The sequence below is a fragment of the Pan paniscus genome, chromosome 7 (assembly GCF_029289425.2).
Source record: "Pan paniscus chromosome 7, NHGRI_mPanPan1-v2.0_pri, whole genome shotgun sequence".
In the NCBI taxonomy this organism is placed as follows: domain Eukaryota; kingdom Metazoa; phylum Chordata; class Mammalia; order Primates; family Hominidae; genus Pan; species Pan paniscus.
This window is the reverse complement of record NC_073256.2, coordinates 103785979-103811244: the sequence shown is the minus strand read 5'-3', so window position 1 is coordinate 103811244 and position 25266 is coordinate 103785979. Positions and strand designations below refer to the sequence as shown.

The 25266-nt window shown below is 38.0% G+C and overlaps 1 protein-coding gene across 3 annotated transcripts in view; it reads right to left on the bottom strand.

The window, feature by feature from the left end:
* WWP1 (WW domain containing E3 ubiquitin protein ligase 1) overlaps positions 1-25266 on the bottom strand; it is a 124481-nt gene that overhangs the window by 60072 nt on the left and 39143 nt on the right. For 2 of the 3 annotated variants that reach the window (XM_003821155.5, XM_008974632.5), the window contains 3 exons: positions 8910-9047; positions 8751-8817; positions 5183-5367 (listed from right to left, as the gene is read on the bottom strand). In XM_003821155.5, the coding sequence (XP_003821203.2) occupies positions 5183-5367; positions 8751-8817; positions 8910-9047 (390 nt within the window). The remainder of the gene's footprint in view (positions 1-5182; positions 5368-8750; positions 8818-8909; positions 9048-25266) is intronic. The other variant, XM_008974633.5, reaches the window with a different exon arrangement.

Genomic DNA, 25266 nt, shown 5'->3' with positions numbered 1-25266 from the left:
ATATGTCGACAGTGCTGAAATTGAGAAACTCTGATACCTATGTGCCCATCCACCTGGCAGTGTGCAGCCTATGGTAGTTGCAAAATAAACATCTGTTGACAAATGGATATAAGAAAGATTGAACAGATAAAACCGAAAAAAGAAGGAAAGGAAAAGGAAAGAGGAAGGACAGGATGGTAGGCTCCTTGCTCATGCAGAAACACGGGGCAAAAAATTAAAATCTTATGTAATAGTTATGATAGCAGAAGCTTATGCAAACCATCTCATCTCCACAAGACAAAAGACCACACCCACTGACTTGGGTTCTAAATGAACATATCCCAAGCCTTACTTTCAGCCATTATGACTTCTGGGTTACAAGACATAGCTTCCTAACTTCATGTTTAATCTTTGAGAGGTTAAGTTTCACATGAACTTTATGGTATATCCATCTCAAAGCACCACGTATTTGTCCTCACTCTAAAAGTACATTCAAATAAAGAAGAAAAAAGTAGAAATACTAGAGTGAATACCATTTTTACTCCATTTTAAAACTATGACATGAGAAATAACTGCTTGCATATACACAGCAAGTTTCTTTAATATTCAGTTCACACTTGAGAGTGGATGTGGCTTTAAAGAGGGTACATCATGAGGGAGTCTTCTGGTGATGCTACAGTTCTGTATCCGGATTGAACTGGTGGTACATGAAGCCATATGTGTGACAAAACTGTATAGAAACACACACACACACACACACGCAGGTAGAAATGGTGAAATGTGAACAAGCTCTATGGGTTGTATTCATGTCAATTTCCTGATTTTGATACAAAATAGTTATACAAGATGTTAACACTGGAGGAGGCTGGTGAAGGGTGCATGGGACCTTCCCATACATTTCTTTGCAACTTTCTGTATATTTATAATTACTTCAGAATAAAGAGCTAAGAAAAAAATATAATAAACTTGTGATATCATGTACTTCTGTCTGAAACTCACCATACTGAGCTCTGATCTACTTTATTAATAAAATAATAACTATATATTAGAAAAAGTTATTTTACACTAGAAGTTATGACCAGAGGAACAAAGTGGAACAGAATATATTTTTCTTAAATACCACTCTCCAAGGACTATTATGAATGTTTTAGATTATCTCATTTAACCTCCAAAACTGTCCTATAAGGTAGTCGCATATTATCCTCTTTTCATAAATTTTGAGGATGTTCAATTTGTCCAAGGTTACAGAGTTAACATGGCAAGTGGTTGAGCTGAGACACCACTTACCTCCTGTCAGAAGCTAAATCTAATCTTTTTACTACATCATGACTGCCTCCCATTTTAACCTGGAATACCTGCCAATCTTCATAGCAACTAAACTGTCAAATGGATCCCCTTACTCAAGCTTCAAAAGAACAGGAGGTGGGGGAGGTGGAAGCCCTCATATATAATACTGTCTTTGACAGAAATATATCGTTTGTCTTAAACCCCTTAGTATTGACCCACAATTCCTAATCTGAAACCTCAAAGTGCCAGGTGTGTTCCAGAATTCATAACTTTTCGGAATTTAGAAAGGTAGCAGTGGACAACATGGTAGCTCACCCCTGTAATCCCAACAATTTGGGAAGCTGAGGTGGGATGATTGCTTGGGGCCAGGAGATTGAGACTAGCCTGGGCAATATGGCAAAACCTCATTTCTACAAAAAATCTTAATATTAGACAGGCATGGTGGCATATGCCTATAGTCCCAACTATTCAGGGGGCTAAGGCAGGAGGATCGCTTGAGCCCAGGAGGTCAGAGCTACAGTGAGCCATGATGGTACTACTGCACTCCAGCCTGGAAGTCAGGGCAAGACCCTGTCTCAAAAAAACAAACAAACAACAAAGGTAATGGCATATATATTGTATATTACACTATGCCTGGAGGGGGTTTCGGGGCCACACATCGTGATAAATACATTAATATTTCTGCAGCGAAATGTAGAGATATGCACAGTAGTAGCCATGATAAATAAAAACCATAAATAGCCTTTCATCAGTTCTAGTCATTTTGCCATCAAATGAGTTTACCAAAAAAAAAAAATCCTTTTGGTTTCAGAGATTTCAAGATTGTGGAACTGCAGATTAAGAGATTAAAAACATTTAATTATGTTACACATAGAATATGCACACCCCTATCCCATCTCCAAAAACAAAGGTAATTTTTGAAATCCTTAATTAGAAAAAGTAATGCCATCTTATACCAACACCTTAAAAGGACAGGGATTACCCACTCCTTGAAAAGATACCTGAATTCATCCTCTATTAAGTGATGAACAATCATACAAAAAGACATCAGTTAAATGGCTGCTACCAACAGAGCAGGTTCTGGAAGCCTCTGTAAACCAGCCAATAGAATGATGACAGTTAGATTGTTTTGTCAGATGTCACTAGCAATAATCAGAGGTGGTGAAAAGGCTAGGGGAATGCTGTGTGAAGCCTAGCAGTATAAAAGATGAACAGCATAGCTTTGAGATCCTATAAAAACCACACACATCAAAATGAATAGGAAGAAGGCAAAGTGCACAGAATCAACAGCCAGATAGCGGAATGTCAATTACAGTTCTTCTACTTCCTAGCTGTGCCCTCTCAGTGCCTCAGTTCCTTCATCAGAGAAAAGGAAAAATACTACCACCTATTTCAAAGAGTTACTGTGAGAGAGATAAATCAGTTCATGGATATATACTATTTAGAACATGCAGGGCACAAATATGAGCTATTATCACTATTTTTCCGATTGTCATAGATTTCCTTACAGTTACTATGAATGTCATGAGAATTATTTATGATGGAACCTTCACGTTCCTCACATCCATTTTATTTTTACCTTAAAATTTTAGGCAAGAATAAATAAGAAAGAAATGCGAGAACTGAACTTATTACCAATGGAAAGAATCTATAAAGTATCAGACAAGCTGTAGAGGTATAAATAAGATTCTATGATGAGGAAAGCCTCAATTTCGTCTCCTTTTTATATCAACATCTGAATACATCCAAATGCCAAAACATACAATTAATTAGTGGTCAATGGATACTTTCACCAATGTATTCCATCAGCTGAATATTTTAGGAATAAGATCAAAACCTCCAAATCCATATTCAAGTTGAATATCCCTTATCTAAAATGCTTGGAACCAGAAATGTTTCAGATTTTAGATATTTGTTTAAATTTTGGAATATGTGCATTTTACTTGCCAGTTTAGCATCCCTAATCCAAAAATTCAAAATCTGAAATGCTCCAATGAGCATTTCCTTTCAGCATCATGTCAATGCTCAAACAGTTTCAGATTTTGGAGCATTTCAGATTTGAGATTTTTCAGATTAGAGACACTCTACCTGTATTAGAAATAGTAGCAGTTTTAACTAGTCTGTTCTTAATTTAGAAATAATTTGAATAATCCAAGACAATATTTCCTTTTCTGCTTTGCTAATAGGAATCTCAGAGACAAATGTTCTTACCAGAAAGTAGGTGAAAATCAGAAAATACATGAACTTTGCTCATTAATTTCACCATAATTGTATCTATTCTTCTCTTTGTTTTCTAGCCACCTTAAATTAAGACTAAAAAATTCTACCTACTGTGAGTACTTGGGAAACCGTATTTTAGTCTACTTTTTTTTTTTTAAGGGGAGCATTATTAAAGAAATTAAATTTTGAAAATATCATTCATGTGTCAGTTCTCAATGTTTACAAAAACTCTCAGACAGCTCTTGGTAAACATCTCCCCAAACACCAACCTTGGGTAAAAATACACAATTAAGACTTATTACTGTCCAGGCATGGTGGCTCACGCCTGTAATCCCAGCACTTTGGGAGGCTGAGACAGGTGGATCACTTGAAGTCAGGAGTTTGAGATCAGCCTGGCCAACATGGTGAAACCCTATCTCTACTAAAAATACAAACATTAGGGGGCATGGTGGCACACACCTGTAATCCCAGCTACTCAGGAGGCTGAGGCACAAGAATCTCTTAAACCCAGGAGGCAGAAGTTGCAGTGAGCCGAAATCCTGCCACTGCTCTCTAGCCTGGGCAACAGAGTGAGACTCCGTCTCAAAAAATAAAAGACTCATTATCAAAAAGATCCATCTATTTTAATGTAATTACTGAATTGCTTCTTTCCATGTTTCTAATTCTGAATACTTCCATAAATAGACAAACACAGGGAGGAACATAGGCTCTTGAATAAAAAGACCAGGATTTCAACTTAATTCCCAACATGTGTGCTAATAATCTTAAACACGTCCTAAGATGTTTAAGTTTCAGGAGACTCACCTGAAAGAGTTAATATACAATGACCAAACAAAACAATTTATGAATCTTATAAATGAGTCCACTAAGGATTATAGAGGACATCTTCCTTAGTCATTCCTTTTATAATACAGTAATGCTTACTTTTGGAAAATAAACTTTCTGAGAGCTATTCAACTCGCAGTACATTTTTCCACCAAGTTAGATGCCAAGAATAATAAATTTGTATACTGAAAGATGGGATAAAAGAACCATTCATTACTCACTTTTACTTAGAAATCAATGAATTAACTAAAGTTCTTTCAGAAATATATTTTATATCATGAATTACATAGTATTTTTTGTGGCATAAAGCTTAAGAATCTAGCTCTCATATAAGCACTTGCTTAGTAAAAGTTCTGACCTCTAAAATATTTTTGAAATATCTTCCTAAATAATCCAGAAAGTTACAAATTATTAGGAAAAATTTCAGGCATTGTAATTTTTAAATTCCTATCATAGACTAGAAGATTAAGAAAGACTGCACAGGCTGGGTGCAGTGGCTCATGCCTGTAATCCCAACACTTTAGGGAGGCTGAGGTGGGCAGATCACTTGAGGTCAGGAGTTCGAGACCAGCCAGTTGCCAAAAAAGTGAAACTCTGTCTCTATTAAAAATACAAAAACTTTTTAGCTGGGTGTGGTGGTGGGTGCCTGTAATCCCAGCTACTTGGGAGGCTGAGGCAGGGGAATCGCTTGAACCCAAGAGGCAGAGGTTGCAGTGAGCCGAGATCGCACCACTGCACTCCAGCCTGGGTGACAAAGCGAGACTCCGTCTCAAAAAAAAGACTACACAAAAAGGGAAGTGTAGGCATGGATGGATACATAAACTTCATTTACTTTTCCTTTAAACAAGGTGTCATAAATAGCCTTGCTTACCAGTGTCATCGGCAGGCTCAGATGTGAGTGGTTTTGGAGCTGGTGTATTTTTGGGTCTGGCAGCAACCTGAGACGGAGATGAAGGTGTGTTGTCTCCATTAACTACATACGAGCAGCATGAGTTTTGGACTAGAGTGCTTGTAGGTATATGATTATCTATTCCATTCGTGCCTTCAACAGCCAACCTTGAAAAAAAAAATGCCTTATTTCAATCATTTAAGTATTAATTCAACAACATTTCATGAGAATTTTCATAGGATTTACTAAATTCTCTTAAGTTTCTTTTTTGTTATTTCTTTTTTTAAATTTTTTAGATTCTATTTCCAAACAATTGAGTTTTTATGTTTCAAGTAAAATGATAGGTAAATAGAGTAATGAACAAAGATATGACATGTTTTATATTAAAGTTTTAATTACTTTTCAGTTCTAAGTGTATTCATTCTGCAGATAAAAAAATACTGAGATATACAAACATACTAAGTCAAAATAAATACGGTCTCCCACAATAATATTCAAATTGTACATTTTAAATATTTAAGCCTAATATTAATCTATTTTAAAAGCTCTGAAAGTAGTTTCAAAAAGTTCATGAAATTATATGAATCATAAAAATAAAAATCAAGTATAAACTACTGTAAACTTTTTTTTTTTTTTTTAGAGACAGGATCTCACTCTGTCACCAAGGCTGGAGTGCAGTGGCTCACTGCAGCTTCAACCTCTTAGGCTCAAGTAATCCTCCTGCCTCAGCCTCTTGATCAGCTAGGATCACAGACGTGCATCACAGTGCCCAGCTAATTTTTTAAATTTTTGTAGAGACTGGATCTCCCTTTGTTGCCCATGCTGGTCTCAAATTCCTGGCCTCAAGCAATCCTCCCATCTTGACCCCCAAAATGCTGGGATTATAGGTGTGAGCCATTGTACCTGGCCTGAAACTATTATAACTTTATTAAATCTTGAAAAATAAGTGAAAAACAGTCTTCAAATATTAGTTACAAATTAGCATATACTAGGCACTAAAATTATGACTACAGGATGATCAAAAAAAGCTAAATATTATACCCCAGAACTATAAAAATGTATAGTATATACATCAGCAAATAAATAACTAACAACAAAATCAAACATTTTAAGTCTTATTGGCAGTGGAAGGAGCTGGGTGATTTGGTGAGACACAGTGTTTAAAAAAAAAAAAAAAAAAAGTTCAAAGCAATTGGAAATTATCATGTAAGTGACCAGGAGAGCTTTTCCAAATACACAGGTCATCCCATAACTGCTCTCCACAGAGCAGCCTGAGCATTGTTTTAAAAATATAAACCAGATCATCACGTCACTCTCCTGGTTAGCCAACAAATCTTTTGAAAATCAGCCACACCTTTATCCCATCTTCTCTCTAACCTATTTCTCTCCAAGCTCATCCTTGCTCACTTTGCAGCAGATAATCGATTTTACTGAATATCAAAAACATACTGAACAGTCTTCAAATGTTTATTACAAATTATTATATGCCAGGTGGTAAAATTATAACAACTATGAAATTATCAGAAAAGGTTAAATATTATTCTCTAGAGTTAGAAGAATTTCTAGAACATAACTGTAAACAAACTTGGGGTCTCTGAAGTTGCTGTTTCCTCTGCCTGGAACATTCTTCCCTCAGAACTCTGCACAGATGGTTCATTTGTGGCTTATTAATCTTAGCTCAAATCATACCTCCTCAGAGATGATTCCTTGGCATCTCTTTTAAAAATAGGCTCCCTTCCATTCCTGTCATCTTGTCCTGTTTAAATGACTTCATAGTGCTTATCGCTATGTCTAATTAGCATATTTATGTCCTCTGTTTTTTACTATCTTTATTTATTTATTTTTTCCCCCCGAGACAAAGTCTTGCTCTGTCGCCCAGAGCTGGAGTGCAATGGCGCGATCTCAGCTCACTGCAACCTCCGCCTCCCGGGTTCAAGCAATTCTCCTGCTTCAGACTCCTGAGTAGCTGGGATTACAGGTGCGCACCACCATGCCTGGCTCATTTTTTTTGTATTTTTAGTAGAGACGGGGTTTCACCATGTTGGACAGGCTGGTCTCGAACTCCTGACCTCATGATCCGCCCACCTCGGCCTCCCAAAGTACTGGGATTACAGGAATGAGCCACCATGCCCAGTCTACTGTCTACCTTTATCCCATCAGAATGTAAATTTCATGGGATCAGGGCTGGTATTCTTAATACTTGGACTAATGTCTGGCATCAAACAGGCATTAAGTAAGTATCTGTTGAATGAACATTAATGAATCCCACCCTCCTTTCCCTTGTTGCCTATATATTTGGAACAAGATGTGTTTAGGAAGTTTGGGCAGGTAAAGACTGAAATGATTGTGATTTGTATACCCCTCCCCAGCCAACTAGCAAGAATCAGTGATTCAGAAGTCTAGGTAAAAGAACCCATTTGAATTTCTCCCTGTACTGTAGAACTAGTCTTTAATTCAAAGCGTCTTACTATGCAATCGACAACATTTGGTAGTAATTCAAGCTCCTCTACCCATCTAAATTTTTTTAAATTATATGGACATTAAATATATGTACTTAAGCCAAATATACATTCAGAAGGCATACTTATCTGTTCAAGTGGTCTAATGAGAATCACTTAACGGCAAGTTAGAAGAAATGATACTAGTAACTATAGATTAATAAAAGTCACACTTTGTCATATACCAGCATGCTTTTTCAAAGGTAATGAGTCCATTTTACAACAATATATTTTTATATTTTCAGGTGTTAATTCTACTTTATTTGCTCTATTATATACTTTTATTCCAATTTAAATTACTTCAAACAAAAAACCTCTATTAATTGTCATGAACTATGAATGCCAGGGAGTTTCTGAAATGGTAGAATGATGTCTGAGGGAAGGCCACAATGATGTCTGAAGGAAGGCCACAATCTGTGAAGCATTTATCTTCTCATGATTTACAGGATAATGCCAATCCAGAGAGTGGTATGATACCTATTTATCCATAGTATCTGACTGTACTCATAAAATATGTCTAAATACAGATTTTAAAAAGCCATTTTCAATAAAAAAATAAAGCACTGTATATGCTACAACATAAATGAACCTTGAAACATGCTAAGAAAAAGAAGTCAGTCACAAAAGGTCACATATTATATGAATCCATTTATAGAAAATGGTCAGAATAGACAATCCACAGACACAGAAAAAGTAGATTCATGGGTGCAGGGAAAAATGGAGAGTGACTACTCATGTATATACATGGTTTCTCTTCAAGGTAGAATATTCTGAAATCAGACAGTAGAGAAGGTAACACAACTCTCTTAATATATTAAAAATGACTAAAATGTATACTTTTAAAAAGTGAATTTCATGATATATGTATGATATCTCAATAAAGCTGTAATTTTTTAAAAAGCTACTTTCACAAGAATTAACCAAATGACATGTTTAGACATAAGCTTCTAAACTGTGTGGCAAATTCTAAACTAAGGTAAAATATAAAACTTCTTATTCAGGAAATATGTTCCACATCATGTCGCCACCCATATTCAAATAAAATATTCTACCTGGCAGTTGTCCTTGCTGAAGGCTCTCCATTTTCATGTAAGGCATCACCATTTTCCTGTATTTCTACTGGACAACAAGAAAGAAAAAAACTAGGTTTTTATATACTTCTTGCTTATTCTTTTTCCTTGAAATTTTACAAACATATAAAGTTAGCTTACTGGTTGGAGATGAGCTGCAGTTTGTTATATTTTCTTGCTCAATCACCAATCCATCAAGCACAACTGTCAATTCACCAGTTTGTGCTATGCCATTCTTGTTTTCCAAGGAAAGTTTTAATTGTTCTTTCACTCTTTCCACTAGAAAGAAGAATATTCTAATTTAAAAGCTTTTGCCACATATAAAAATGCTTCAGAAATCAAACCTACATTTCAAGAATCACTCTAATTCAGTACTTGACATTTGGAAGGAATTCGTTGCATGCCTTTGACAACTAGTTAAGTAATTCCTCTTTCCCCCTCAATCCCACGCTTTCAATATCACCTTTAATTGCTTCTGTGCATATTATAAATTTTGGAGAACATATAAATACATTTAAATAATAAGTGTAGCAATTGTCTAAACTTGTTTTTCAGCTCAAGGTACCACAGATGACTCTTGTGGTTGAGGCAAAATTTCTGCACAAGAGTCAGATTAAGTTTGGTTTCAAATTCCAGTTCTGCTACTTATTGGCTGTGTATTGAGTAACTTATTCAAACATCTTTAAGCCTTGGTTTCTTAATTACAAAATGGAGACGATGGACTTCAAACTAAAGGGACAGTGTTGAGGACCAAATGCAAAACCATACAGACAGCCCTAGCACCACTTCTGAGGCACAGTTTATAAGTGCTCGATAAATGCTACATATTGTGACAATCGTTTATCATTTTTATATAAGGACAAATACTTCCTTCCCATTATTAGAACATCTAGTTCTTATTTAAACTCAAGGTCATTTTGCTTCAACTTCTATGTTAGACTATATATTTAGACTATGCATTAAACGATATATTAGACTTCTATATATTAGACTATATATTAATAGTCATTAGTGAGGGCTTAGAGAAATGGAGAAATGAAGGTAAAAGGATACACAGCTTCAGTTAGAAGGAATTTTTGTTTCTTGGAGATATTGCACAATGTAATGTACATAGTAAATAATGTGTTGTACATTTCAAAATTGCTAAGAGTAAATTCTAAATGTTCTCATCACAAAAAAAATAAGTATTTGAGGTGATAGATATGTTAATAAGTTTGGTTTAATTATTCCACATTGTATTAATTGATCATAACATCACTCCATACCCCATAAATATATACAACTATAATTTGTCAATTTATAATTTAAAAATAAAAACTAAAAGAGAAAGTTATCAGTGATCACTTTATTATTCAAACTGAGGCCAAATACTTCCATCTGATCTTCAGTGGCTTTCTGCAGTTTTTGCAATCATGGAACATTTCACGTTTTTGATGAAGTCCTTAACTTTGATCTTTCCTATATTTAACAAATTTGGGCAGGGAGGAGAGGTTCTCCATTTACCAAATGTCCAGCATAAATATGTTCACAAGTTATCTATGTACAGAAAAGACAAGACAAAAATCTAGAACTACTAATCACTGGACAGAAATTTCTTTGTGGCCAGGCCTGGTGGCTCACACCTGTAACCCCAGCACTTTGGGAGGCCGACACAGGAGGATCACTTGAGCTTAGGAGTTTGAGACCAGCAACACAGTGAGATCTAGTCCCTAAAAAATTTAAAAATTAAGGCCAGACACGGTGGATCACGCCTCCAATCCCAGCATTTTGGGAGGTGAGGCAGGTGCATCACTTGAGCCCAGGAGTTCAAGACCAACCTGGCCAACATAGCAAGACCCTGTCTCTATTTTTTTAAAAAAATTAAAAATTAGCCAGGTGCAGTGGCATGTGCCTGTATTCCCAGCTATTCAGGAGGCTGAGATGAGAGGATCCTGTAAGCCCAGGAGTTCGAGGCTGCAGCAAGTGATGATTGCACTATCGTACTCGAGTGGGAGTAATAGAGCGAGACCCTGTCTGAAAAAAGAAAGAAGAAAAAGAAATTCTTTGCAAAAAAAAAAAATGTTTAAACCATGTAATAAAAGAAGACCTTATAGAATACCCCAACCATTTGTAGCACCATAGACCTCATTTCTACTTTACATCAAAAACAAACAAACAAACAAAAAACAAACAACTAGAAAAACTAAAGGAAATACGAAAGCACACACACACAAAAACTACAAAAGTAGCCAGGCGCAGTGGCTCACGCCTGTAATCCCAGCACTTTGGGAGGCCGAGGCGGGTGGATCACAAGGTCTGGAAATCAAGACCATCCTGGCCAACATGGTGAAACCCCGTCTCTACAAAAAATACAAAAAAATTAGCTGGGCATGGTGGCAGTTGCCTGTAGTCCCAGCTACTTAGGAGGCTGACGCAGGAGAATTGCTTGAATTCGGGAGGTGGAAGTTGCAGTGAGCTGAGATTGCGCCACTGCACTCCAGCCTGGGTGACAGACCAAGACTCCATCTCAAAAAAAAAAAGAAAACTACAAAAGCACGAATTTCAGCTTTCTCTAATAATCAATATCTGAAGAAAACTATATTGACTGACATTCAATTTCATTCTTGTCATCTCTCATGATTTCAAGTGTCTGGAATTTGGTGATTTGGCTTCTCCCTAAAATATACAGCTGTTTGAATAGATTCCTAAAGAAGAGGCTTTTAAAATCTCTTTAGTGTGTGTTTCTTGGTAAATTCTTTCATTTTTGTTTATCTGTAAATGTCTGCATTCTCATCCTCAAAAGACAGACTTGTTGGGCATATAATTTTGTATTGGTAATGATCTCAACTCTTTGAAGATATTTTTCCACTATCTTCTCCTATTACTAATTCTGCAATTCTAATTCATAAATTTTTGCAAATACTCTGTTTTTCTCTACAGCTGCTTTTTAAATTTATTTGTCTTTGGTATTACGCATTTCACTATGATATGGGGAGGTACACTAAAAAACAAAAACATTCTTTTAGTGGTAAGTGCATTGAAGGAAATGAGCAAAGCAGTGGTAAGGAGGTCTTCTTTAGGCTAGTCAGGGTTTAACCCTGACCTAGTCACCTAGTGACCTGGTCACCAGGCATGACTTTTCTCTTTGCTCTCTTGTTTGGGACAGTATGAATCTGTGGACTCATGTTTTTCATTAGTGTTCAAAAACCTGCAGCCATTCTCTCTTAAAATATCTCCTCAAAAATCTGGTCCATTACCTATTTTTCATAAATAAAGTTTTATTTGAACACAGTCATGCTCATTCATTTACATATTCTCTATGGCTGCTTTCACGTTACAATGGCGAGTTAATAACAGAAACCATATGCGGCCTTTATGCTCAAATGTTTACAATCTGTCTCTTTATGGACAACCTCTGCTTATGGTGGCTTGTTCCCTTATGTTTATTCTCTGACGTTAGCTTAAACTAATTTTAAGCTAATTTTTACCAGTGGTTTGACGATATGTCCTAATTTTACAGTGGTTTGATGGTACGCCCGAGAGTGTAGACTAGAGGAGTTCAAGCTCAGCTCCCTTCTCTGGCTATTAGCCAAAAGCTCAGCATCATTAAATCTGCTATTGGTATGGCAGACTATTCTAATTCTGTTTCATGAGGTTTTCTTTACCCCAACCCCCTCATCTCCTGGCTTTTTTTTTTTTTTTTAAGAAGAACAGCCCTCTACCTTTTTGCAAAATCATCAATGCCACAAAGATTTGTTCAATCCAGGACCTAGGTATTCTGCAGTGGGAGAGTGTTTACAGTATATATTATTTCACAATTCTGAACATGGAAGATTGAGTTATAACATTTTGGATCATAAAACTGGAAGGACAATCACATAAATAATTCCCATCTACATGTGTATGTATATGTGTGTGTCAGAGGGAAAAAGATATTATTCTGTCACAGTATAAACAAACCAACTCCGATGTATTTATCCATTCAATATTTGAGTGCCTACGGTGTGCCAGGCACTGTAGATGGGGAAGAAGCAGGACAAACCTTGACTAGCCTAAAGGAGACCTCCTTACCACTGCTTTGCTCATTTCCTTCAATGCACTTACCACTAAAAGAATGTTTTTGTTTTTTGGTTGACCTCCCCAAACGAAATGAAGTCTCTAGCAGAGCAGAGATCTTGTCCAACTAATTCAGTGATGTATCCTCAGCAACTGAGAGAAGGTAGGTGCTTAAAAAACATTTAAACTAAGTGATTAAGGTAGTCCTGTCCTAGGGGAACTTACTCTTGTAAGGCAAAAGCTGATTTTTTTGTACCTCCTAGACATTCTTCCTTAGTGTTAATACAGCAATTTGAGACAGAACAATTTGAGTCTCTGAGGAGGTAGGTATATAACTAGGTAATCTGTTCTATAAATCATGGATTTGTTGAAAACATGTTTCACAGACTTCTATTTAGCTCAGAGCCACATTCTGAAGCCGTTTTTAAAAACTGCTCAAACAATGTATTATCTATTGCTGAGTAACAAATTATTCTGAAACTTACTGGCTAAAAATAACAATAATCACTCATTATTGCCGAGAACTCAAGAGGGGAACATCCACATCTGGCAGGTGGGTGCTGGCTGCTGAGAGGAGACCTCAGTGCCCCGCCACAGGGCTTTGTGAGAGTCTTCTCAATGGTTGCTGATTTCCCATGGTGAGTACTCCAAGAGAACAAGGCAAAACCTGAAATGCCTATATGACTAAGTCTCAGAGTTTGTACACCATCACTTCTGCCATAATCTACTGGTCACACAGATAATCTCTGATGCAGTGTGGGAGGGGACTACAGAAGGGTGTTGGAACCCAGAAGGTATGAATGCTTGAAGGCCATTTAGAGGCTGGCCAACATACTCAAAAGTATGAGAAAAACAGAATTTTTAGAAACAAAATGAACACATTAGGTTACATAGCTTGTAAGTGACAGTCTTAATAATAGCAAAGTTTTCTAAAATTCCTAAGTCTTTTCATTATATCATGCTATGAGTCAATGTTCAACAACTCACAAAGTTAAGCTCCTACTTCCTACCATGTAACAAAAAATTTCAGAATTTATTTACTTATTTATTTATAATAAATCTGTAATCCCAGCACTTTGGGAGGCTGAGGTGGGTGGATCACTTGAGGAGTTCAAGATCAGCCTAGCCAACACAGAGAAACCCTGCCTCTACTAAGAACACAAAAATTAGCCAGGCATGGTGGCACGTGCCTGCAGTCCCAGCTACTCACACAGTTAAGTAGCTAGGGTTATCCCTAAGAGCCTTGAGGGGAGGTTGAGGCAAGGAGAATCGCTTGAACCCGGGAGATGGAGGTTGCAGTGAGCCGAGATCATGCCACTGCACTCCAGCCTGAGAGACAGAGTGAGACCCTGTCTCAAAAAAATAAATAAATACAAATTAAAAAATAAAAAGGCTAATGATTAACTGAGAGAAAAAAATAAGAGCTCTTATGAATTAGTGAGAAAAAAACTAAACAAACCAATAAAAAATGTACAAAGAGCATGAGACAATCATAAATGATGAAGTATGAATGACTAATAAACATCTGACCTTATTAATAATCAAAGAAATGCTTTGATAATAAAACTTCTCATTTTTTTATCTATTAATGTGGCAAATATTTACAAATGGGTGCTGTCATATGCTACATTTGTGTATATAAATTAGTAGAACTTTTCAGAAAGGCAGCTGAACTTCCAGAAAACTTTTCATTCCCTTTTACCTCCCAGTAATTTCAATACAAAAAAATTTTCGAAAGAATAAAGAGGCACTTACATCATTGAATGTGAAAATACTGTTTATTCAAAGCTTTGACTTCAAAATATCTGAGTTTGTGTTGATAGTAAGTGAATTTATAAAACAAAATTTGTCTTAGTAAACTAAACAAATAACTAAATAAGCAAATTCACTCAGTTAATAAGGCTAAAGAGAATTATAAAATAAAACCAAATTTGACTATGCTCTGTCCAGTACCACAAATGATACATTTCTCTGCTGTATTTCCCCATCATTCAATATAAAGAGAGATTTATTCATTATAAATCATTTTGGACATAATTTACTTTGAAGTGAACTTAATGGATTTCAAAATGCTTTCCTTGACAAAAACTAAGTTCTTGGTTCTATTAACACCATAAAAAATAAAATAAATAAAAAACCTCAGTCTAATTATCAGTATTTGAATGGCAGCCATCTCACTCCTCTCTGGAATATTTAAAGTGGTTCTCTCCGCCTCAAAATTGAAACACAAAGTGAAGTTCTGAATATACTCTAATGTGTATGTTAGCTATACTATTCCTATGGTTTTCGCCTATGGGTATAGTGACAAAGATTCTCTCTTTAATCAAACTCTAGTCAGGGTCCTCAAGACCTTCTTGACTAGGCCTCAATCTTGGCCTAGAAAAACTGCAAACTCAGCACAAATGATTTCCTCCACAACTCCCAGCACCACTACCACCATTGCACACACACTAAAAGACTTGAGCAAGCACCACCATAGTTACTAACAGTTCAAGGCTCTTAGGGATAACCCTAACTCCCCTTAAAGCGCCTGCCTGAGAAAACTTAAGGCTGCCAAAAGAATTTACTGTCTGTTGTAACCAACACCTGATGATAGGCCCCCGACTACTCTTTCTTAGAGCATTTACTAAAAACGGCTTACAATGGTAAATCCTTCCTCTGTCTCCTATAACATGTGAGTGTCTTTCTCAAGGGCCTGAAAGACATTCCTTTAAAATGCAATCATTGGGAAGGATAGGGCTTTTGTTTCCCTGTCTCTGTGGGAGGACAGAATCCTGATTTCGTTACTTGCCAGCTACCAAACACAAGGGCCTAATTGCATTTACACTGACCAAGCTTTTGTAATTTTTCATTTTCCTGACTCTACTGAGCCTCCATTGAACCCCCACCCCCACTCCTTCATTCTCCTTTTAAAAGACCCAGTAACCTCTATACAAATCAAAGTTGAGTTCAGTTCATGCTGGAATCTCTTCCTTATTGCAAAAACATATTACTGATTAAAGTATGTTCTGACTACTCTAAACAGTGTCCAGCTTTGTTTATCTGTAACAATAGAGGGATTTTTTTTTTCCTATGTAGTTTAAGAAATAGTGAGGCTGACTGAGTGAAACATACCTCAGATATCAGTATCTCACACTGGTGACATAAGGGAAAGAAAGCTAAAAATACCACATATCTCTGCAGAGCCAAAAAATTATTTCCATAGTTTGGAATGTTGTTCAAGTGACCTGAACACAGAACTGAAGTTTAACTGAGGCACAAATGATGGCTTAAATCCACAAACATTCTGAGACAATGTATTAGAGGATTAAAGGAGCAAAAGCTTTGGGAATAAACCAACTGGGCTTATACAAAACAGATGAAGGTTAAGGAGTGAAAGCTCACTAGGGCTTAAATGTGAAGAAGTGGAACAATCTCCCTAATAAGACGCAGTTAGTTGGATTCTGGGGAAAACAATACAAATAATTTATGTTAGGAGAGTCTGGGGGGTTTATTTATGTATATATAAATAAGGTTTATTTATGGCTGTAATAACACATACCATCAAGGATGAAGAAATTAAAAAAAACTTCAAAAATAGAAAATATACCTATTCAAATAAATCACTCCCCCACCATTACCCCAAATATATCAGAAAAGATAGATTAAAAACCATGAAATATACGAGAAAACGATAGGGAGCCTTAACAAAGGAAGAAATTAGCCTCGTAAATCTGAAAAGGAACAAATGACCTCAACAACTGCAAAATCTATTCTGATATGGTAGACTATTGGGTTCCTACTATGGTAGAATGGGGGAGTGGTCAGAAACCACATATTCTTCTCCCTCTCCCTCCCGCTCCTCCTCCCTCCCCCTCTCCCTCCCTCTCCTCCTCCCTCCCCCTCTCCCTCCCCCTCTCCAGTCTCCCTCTCGTCTTCCACTTTCCACGGTCTCCCTCTGATGCTGAGCCTAGGCTGGACTGTGCTGCGGCCATCTCGGTTCACTGCAACCTCCCTGCCTGATTCTCCTGCCTCACCCTGCCTAGTGCCTGGGATTGCAGGCGCCCGCTGCCACGCCTGACTGGTTTTTGTATTTTTTGGTGGAGACGGGGTTTCGCCATGTTGGACGGGCTGGTCTCCAGCTCCTGACCGCGAGTGATCTGCCCGCCTGGGCCTCCCGAAGTGCCGGGATTGCAGACGGAGTCTCGCTCACTCAGTGCTCAATCTTGCCCAGGCTGGAGTGCAGTGGTGTGATCTCGGCTTGCTACAACCTCCACCTCCCAGCCGCCTGCCTTGGCCTCCCAAAGTGCCAAGATTGCAGCCTGTGCCCAGCCGCCACCCCGTCTGGGAAGTGAGGAGCGTCTCTGCCTGACTGCCCATCGTCTGGGATGTGAGGAGCCCCTCTGCCCGGCCGCCCAGTCTGGGAAGTGAGGAGCGCCTCTTCCCGGCCGCCATCCCGTCTAGGAAGTGAGGAGCGTCTCTGCCCGGCTGCCCATCGTCTGAGATGTGGGGAGCGCCTCTGCCCCGCCGCTCCGTCTGGGATGTGAGGAGCGCCTCTGCCCAGCCGCGACCCCGTCTGGGATCTGAGGAGTGTCTCTGCCAGACTGCCACCCCTTCTGGGAGGTGAGGAGCGTCTCTACCCGGCTGCCCCGTCTGAGAAGTGAGGAGCCCCTCCGCCTGGCAGCTGCCCCGTCCGGGAAGTGAGGAGCGTCTCCGCCCGGCAGCCGCCCCGTCCAGGAGGTGGGGGGCAGCCCCCACCCCACCAGCTGCCCCATCTGGGAGGGAGGTGGGGGGCAGCCCCCCGCCTGGCAGCCGCCCCATCCGGGAGGTGGGGGGGGCGCCTCTGCCTGGCCGCCCCGTCTGGGAAGTGAGGAGCCCCTCTGCCTGGCCGCCACCCCGTCTGGGAGGTGTACCCAACAGCTCATTGAGAACGGGCCATGATGACGATGGGGGTTTTGTCGAACAGAAAAGGGGGAAATGTGGGGAAAAGAAAGAGAGATCAGATTGTTACGGTGTCTATGTAGAAAGAAGTAGACATAAGAGACTCCATTTTGTTCTGTACTAAGAAAAATTCTTCTGCCTTGGGATGCTGTTAATCTATAACCTTACCCACAACCCGGTGCTCTCTGAAACATGTGCTGTATCCACTCAGGGTTAAATGGATTAAGGGGGGTGCAAGATGTGCTTTGTTAAACAGATGCTTGAAGGCAGCATACTCGTTAAGAGTCATCACCACTCCCTAATCTCAAGTACCCAGGGACACAAACACTGCGGAAGGCCGCAGGGTCCTCTGCCTAGGAAAACCACAGACCCTTGTTCACATGTTTATCTGTTGACTTTTCCTCCACTATTGTCCTATGACCCTGCCAAATCCCCCTCTCCGAGAAACACCCAAGAATGATCAATAAATACTAAAAAAAAAAAAAAGAAACCACATATTCTTTATATGTTTTGTATGTCTCTTCCTAAAACTCAATAAATGTTTATTTAATGAAGAAAAGTCCCAGATCTAAGAAAGTAAGAAATACAATTTTAAGGGTTTCTAACTTTAAGCAAGTTATCAAAGCATATCAGAGGTAAAATATGCAACTTCTTGGAAGATGGGAAGCTTTGAACCAAACATATCAAAACAACAAAGTCATCTTTATTTCAAAAAGTCATAAATAAGAAAAGAGAAGCCTACTGGCTGTTAGCAAATGGGAATATAAAATTAAAAAGCAACTCAGGTCTGATTTAAAAGACTGCAGAAGTCAAAATAATAAATGCTTATGTTCTATGAAAAACTTTTAAAATCTTAGGCAAATAAAATAAGAATTATTGGCTAATATAATCTACCAAGATGTTTAAATAAATTAAGAACTATTATAAAAGAAATGATTTTATGAAAACTAAAAATACAATGGAAAACATGAAAATTTCAAAGCAACATTGTAAGCAATAAAGAAACGAATGACTAACAGTATCAATCAAAACCAGAACACAGACCAAACAGATGACACAGTGAACTACCTAGGGGGAAAAAAAGGCAATATGATTAGATTATATCAAAAAGTGTGCCAGGGGAAACATAAAAGACAAATGGCAGCAAATCATAATGAAGGAGAAAACAAACACAGACTTCAAACTAACAATGAAGAAAATACTCAAGGAGCTTCCAGAATTGATCCTTACAAAAAAGACAACCTAGCCAAGCGTAGTGGCCTCAGAAGACTGTGGTGGGAGGACCGCTTGAGTCCAGGAGTTGGAGGCTACCGTACACTAGGATAGCACCTGTGAACAGCCACTGGCCTGGGCAACATTTAAAAAAGAAAAAAGGAAAAAAAAAAACAGACAACCTGATACCTACTGACAAAATTAAAACTCTACCTAAGAGAAATATAAAAGTAAGTAGGAAGGAAAGGAAAGCTGTTTTAAAAAAAAAAAAGGCAGAGATAAATTCGGATTTTGCAATTCAAACACAAAAGAGTCTGATACTGCACTGACCAATACAGTAGCCAGCGGCCATGTATGGCTATTTAAATGTAAATTTAATTAAAATAAAACCAAGTTTAAAATTAAACGCTTTAGTTCTACAAACCACATTTCAAATGCTCAACTGCCGTACATGACGAAAGGCTACCATATTGGATAGCAGAGATACAGAATATAACCGTCACTGCAGAAGTTCTGTTGGACAGCAGCCCTTACTGAATGATGCTTAAATGAAGCTAACTTTTCATTATGAAGATGGAAGAAAATTATATAAAAATATAAAACACCAGCTGGGTTGCAGTGGGTCATGCCTATAATCCCGGCACTTTCAGAGGCTGAGGCAGGCAGATCACTTGAGGTCAGGAGTTCGAGACCAGCCTGGCCAACATGGTGAAACCCCATCTCTACCAAAAAATACAAAAATGAGCCGCACATGGTGGTGCATGGTAGCACACGTCTGTAACCCCAGTTACTCAGGAGGCTGAGGTGGGAGAATTGCTTGAACCTAGGAGGCAAAGGCTGCAGTGAGCCGAGACTGCACCCCTGCACTCCAGCCTGGGTGACAGAGTGAGACTGTCTCAAGGAAAAAAAAAATAATGATAAAATAAATAAATAAATAAATAAATAAATATACATATATGAATGTGTCAGTAAAATTCAATGGCACTGGGATTATAAAAGAATATATTTTAAAAGATTAGAAATCAAGATTATGGTCAAGACAAGTGGTAATACAAAGTAGAATCCGTGTTATTATTCACAGGCTATTTTGGCACTCCCTTCTACCTTTTTCACAAGATTCTTGGTATTTTATCCTTTAAGTGGTTCTAATATAAGTATCTTTCCAATAAAAGATAAATGCCTAATACACAGGACCACTGCTAATGGAAGAATGTGAAAATAAGGGTCATTTAAGATATATATGGCAACCAATAAAAATAATTTAGGTTAAGAAAAAGTTGGACCACCTCTGCTTCAGTCTGATGGCATCCCACAAAATTTGTATGTTGAAACTTAATCACTACTATGATAGTATTAAAAATTAGGGTCTTTAGGAAGGGATTAAATCAAGAGGGCGCAGTCCTCATGGATGGAATCAGGGCCTTTATAAAAGGACTTGAGTGAGTGGGTGTGCCCTTTTCTGTCCCTTTTGCCATGTGAGGACAGTGTTCATCCCCTTCAGAGGATGCAGCAACAAGGTGCCATCTTGGAAACAGGAACTGGATCCTCTCCTAACTCGAACCTGCTGGCATCTTGATCTTGGACTTCCAGATCCTAGAACTGTGATGAATGTATTTATGTTCTCCATAAATTACCTAGTCTCAGGTATTTTGTTACAGCAGAACAAATGCAGTAAGACAGTATCTACAGAAAAAATTAAATCCCTGTAACTGAATGATACTCAAAGTTTCTTCAGTTACAGTCATTACAATTAGTTTATATTTTCATTTGTGGAATTATTAATTATACCTCCACTCCATTCCAAAAAGAATTTTGGGCAAGTTTCAGTACATTTATGTTGAAAGGTAAGGATAGTTAAGTAAAAGTTACATTCTAATAGCACTTAGACAAAAATAATTGAGTATACCACAGGGCCTGCATCATTGTCAAGACACCCCGCCCCTCCACCCAAACACACACACAAAAGAAGAACGAGGAGGAAAGGAAGGGAGAGAACAGCCTGCTATATGAGTGGAACATAAAATGATAAAATGTGTACTCAGGCTAGGGTACAGCAACTGTACACAGACACAATGATAGTTCACTGCAGCCTTGAACTCTGGGCCTCAAGAGATCCTCTTGCCTCCGCCTTCTTAGTAGCTACCTTAGATATAATTTTTACACACTCTCCATAATAATTCCACCTATGTTAAAGAATGCAATATAAAAACACACTAAACAAATGTATAATTATTGAAAATACCAAGGACATGATTAGTGATAAGTTGCTTTCAGTATAGGAGACCCAGCAAAGCATACTCAGAAGATAATGAGAAGACTAGCTGAACACAGCAGTCAGGGTATGAAGATGTAAGCAGGAAATTAGACAAACTGAACTAAGACTCGGTAAGGCACTGAAACCAGGAGTTGAACTTGATCTTATAGAAAAGTGATTTTCAAACTGGTTTCAGGAGCAGGGTACCACCAGAAATTAACTCAGGAACTGCTGTGGATAACAAGAGTAAGGACATGTGAGCATGTGCATGGCTGTGTTGTTCAATACTGCTTTATGTTTTACATACAGTAAAATTTTTATATAGAATAAGATTCCATGGTAAGATTTTACTTGAATAAGCGAGTTTCTCTGTTAACATTTTTTAAAAATCTTTGGCTGTGGACTGTGGGAAGCACTGAAAAAAACACAAGTGAATAAGACAGTGTCTACTTTCAAGTTGCTCATTAATTCCATTTTGTTTGTGGTCTATAATTGTTATAAATGTTACCTCAGATTCCTACAATAACTTTCCCACTATCACTAAACCATGTCCTTTCATCCTTTAAAATTACCCTTGAGAGCCCCCACATATACTTCTGGTAACAGTCACCTGCTCCATATTGTAATCTGCCTTCAAGGACTTTTATCCTTTCTGCCATTCATTCACACCATAAATTTTTTTTTAAAAAAATGTCTTGTCAGAAATCATACTGGAAGTTTTCATGCATGCTAGATCCCGGGTTCTTCCTGAAGAGCTAGATTGTCTTTCGCTGTTCTCTTCTTTCACTGCCTCAACACCTAAAAACTCAGCCTACTTTCTTTCCTCTCAGGAGATTCCTCTTTCACTACATCCCTTAAAAATCTATCCTCTGCAAATAGATGAGGAACACAGACACACTGCAGAACATCCCTCCACTGGAGCCTTATACACAAATATACACAATTCTATTCAAGGTGCTGACTATCAAACATTTTCTATATAGAGCACACCTCAGAAACATAATATCTCTTATCAATAACCTTGCCCCTCAAATCAGAATTTAAGGATAGGAACAAAAAATGTTTTTAGTACTGAATATTTTTCTTCAGCACTAGGATGTCATGTTTTTCTTGGGTTACTTATTTTGTTCTTGGCAGTTGTTTACTTTTTTTTTTTTTTTGAGACAGTGTCTTACTCTGTCACTCAGACTTGAATGCAGTGGTATAATCTTGGCTCACTGCAACCCCCACCTCCCAGGCTCAAGCGATCCTCCCACCTCAGCCTCCCAAGTAGTTGGGACTACAGGCACATGCCTGGCTAATTTTTTGTATCTTTGATAAAGCCTGGCTAATTTTTTGTATCTCTGGTAGAGATGGGGTTTCACCATGTTGCCCAGGCTGGTATCAAACTCCTGAGCTCAGGTGATCCACCTGCCTCAGCCTCCCACAGTGCCAGGATTGCAGGTGTGAGCCACCACCCCTAGCCTGTTTACTTCTTTTTAAAGGTAAATATATAATAACCCCAAAATTTAAGTAGAGCTCATTCAACTGATAGCCAACTAAAACTCAGAGTCCAAGTACTAAACCAAGAGACTGAATCAAAGGCAACCAAGAATGCTATCATTTATAAAAGTATTTTTAAATTGCTTCAAGGCTGTCTTGAACCTTATTAATTTTATATTACTTCTAATCAAAATTAGGCAGCTAAGAATCAGAAAACTTACGTTTTAATCACAACCCGGAAATTATGTGTATACTCTTGACCAACTTACTTAAATTAAAATCTAATTTTAATTACTTTAAATTATTTTACTCATTTGTCTATAAAATGAACGACTAAAACTAATACCCATAAATGTCTTCTATTGTAAAAGGATTATGATACTATCATGAGATTTAATTCTTCAAATAAATTTATTTACCTTTTGTTTGGGGCTGAATTGTGTCCCCCACCAAATTCGTATGTTAAAGTTTTACTCCCCAGTACCTCAAAATGTGACGTTTTTAGAGACTCGATTTTTGAAGAGGTAATTAAGTTAAAATAATGTCATTGGGGTAGGCCCTAATCCAATGACTGGTGTCCTGATAAGAGGAAATTTGGACGCAGACACATATACAGAGGGAAGACCACGTGAAGATACAGGGAAAAGATGTCCATCTACAAGCCAAGAAGAGAGGCCTCACAATAAACCAACCCCACTGATACCTTAATCACAGACTTCCAGCCTCCGGATATGTGAGAAAATCAATTTCCATTAAGGCACCCAGTCTGTGGTATTTTGTTATGGCAGCCCTTGCAAACTAATTTACCGACTTTTTAGGTGTGCAGGATGCTACTAAAATTTCTGAAGCCATCTACTGACTGTATGAGTGTTTATTAAATTTTATTTTTCCTGAGCATATCCGTATCCTACTCAATTAAATCATACAGATAATTTTTATATATTTATTTTGTTATTTTTTGAGAGGGAGTCTCGCTCTGTAGCCCAGGCTTGGAGTGCAGTGGTGCAATCTCAGTTCACTGCAACCTCCGTCTCCCAGTTCAAGCAATTCTCCTGCCTCAGCCTCCTGAGTAGCTGGGATTACAGGCACGTGCCACCACACTCAGCTAATTTTTGTATTTTTGGTAGAGACAGGGTCTCACCATGTTGGCCAGGCTGGTCTCAAACTCTTGACCTCAGGTGATCCGCCTGCCTCAGCTCCCAAAGTGGTGGGATTACAGGCATGAACCACTGCACACAGCCAAGGTAATTTTTAGCTTATACAATTTGTGAGGGCTTCATTTCGAAGTGTATTGACATTACAACCTTCCTAGAAGATCATTTGGCAGATAAGTGGATAGTTATCTTTATATGGAGGTTCAGTAGAGTCTAACATAACAGAATTGAAAACAATCTAGATGTCCAACAATGGGAATATGGTTAAATAATAATAATAATCCAGGCAAGGTACTGTATACTTATAAAACCTATTACTTCTTTCTGTATCAAGATGATTGCATGACTCATTGAGAAAAAAAAAAAAGCCATGGCATAGCAGAGAATCAAACTTACAATGCTTTAAGAAAAAAAAAAAGTTTTAAGCCAAATATATAAAAATTATTATGGTTTATACTAACTACTAATTACTAGTTCTAATTATTATAATCCATAATTATATTTTCTTAACTCATAACTCATTTATTTCCAAAAACTAGATCAAAACAGATCTTTAAGTTACATGTGGATTTGCAGAAAGAACCTTTTGAAAGATAACTTGCTATTTTCATCATCAGCATTTCATCCCTTACTTCATTCAGCAAACCTACTTTTAGGAATTAATAAGAGAATCTCTAAGGAAATAAGAAGAGCAAAAATATTTACAGATTTGAGCAAGAGCCTATTTTTAGTGAACTGTTACAAGCTACTTAAGTGTCAGACAACGGGAAACTAAATAAATTGTGGTGTGAGAAATCATTACATGGTATTTAAAAATCATAAACTAGAACCCTGGTTTTTTGCGGGTTTGAGATGGAGTCTCACCCTGTCGCCCAGGCTGGGAGTGCAGTGGTGCAATCTTGGCTCACTGCAACCTCCACCTCCCGGGTTCAAGCGATTCTCCTGCCTCAGCCTCCCAAGTAGCCGGGACAACAGGCACATGCCACCACATTCAGCTAATTTTTGTACTTTTAGTAGAGGCGAGGTTTCGCCATGTTGGTCAGACTGGTCTTGAACTTCTGATCTCAAGTGATCTGCCCACCCTGGCCTCCCAAAGTACTGGGATTACAGGCATGAGCCACCACCCCCACCTAGAACCCTGGTTTTTAATATTCAGAGGATCACACATTTTGAGAATCTGATAAAAGCTATGAACCCTCTCCCCAGAATTACACATATATGTATATACCCCCATATTTTTGCATATGATAGGAGGTTTACAAATAATTAAACTCTAAACTACCTTAAAATCCCAGTCTAGAAAAACTATCATGGAAACTTAATATTTATGGTATATTGTTAAATTTCTAGAAAGCAGAGGATAAACTAGTAGATGCAAAGCAAAAAGGAAATATGTTTGTGTCTATGAAAAACAAAAGGACAGTGACCAAATTATTAAGAT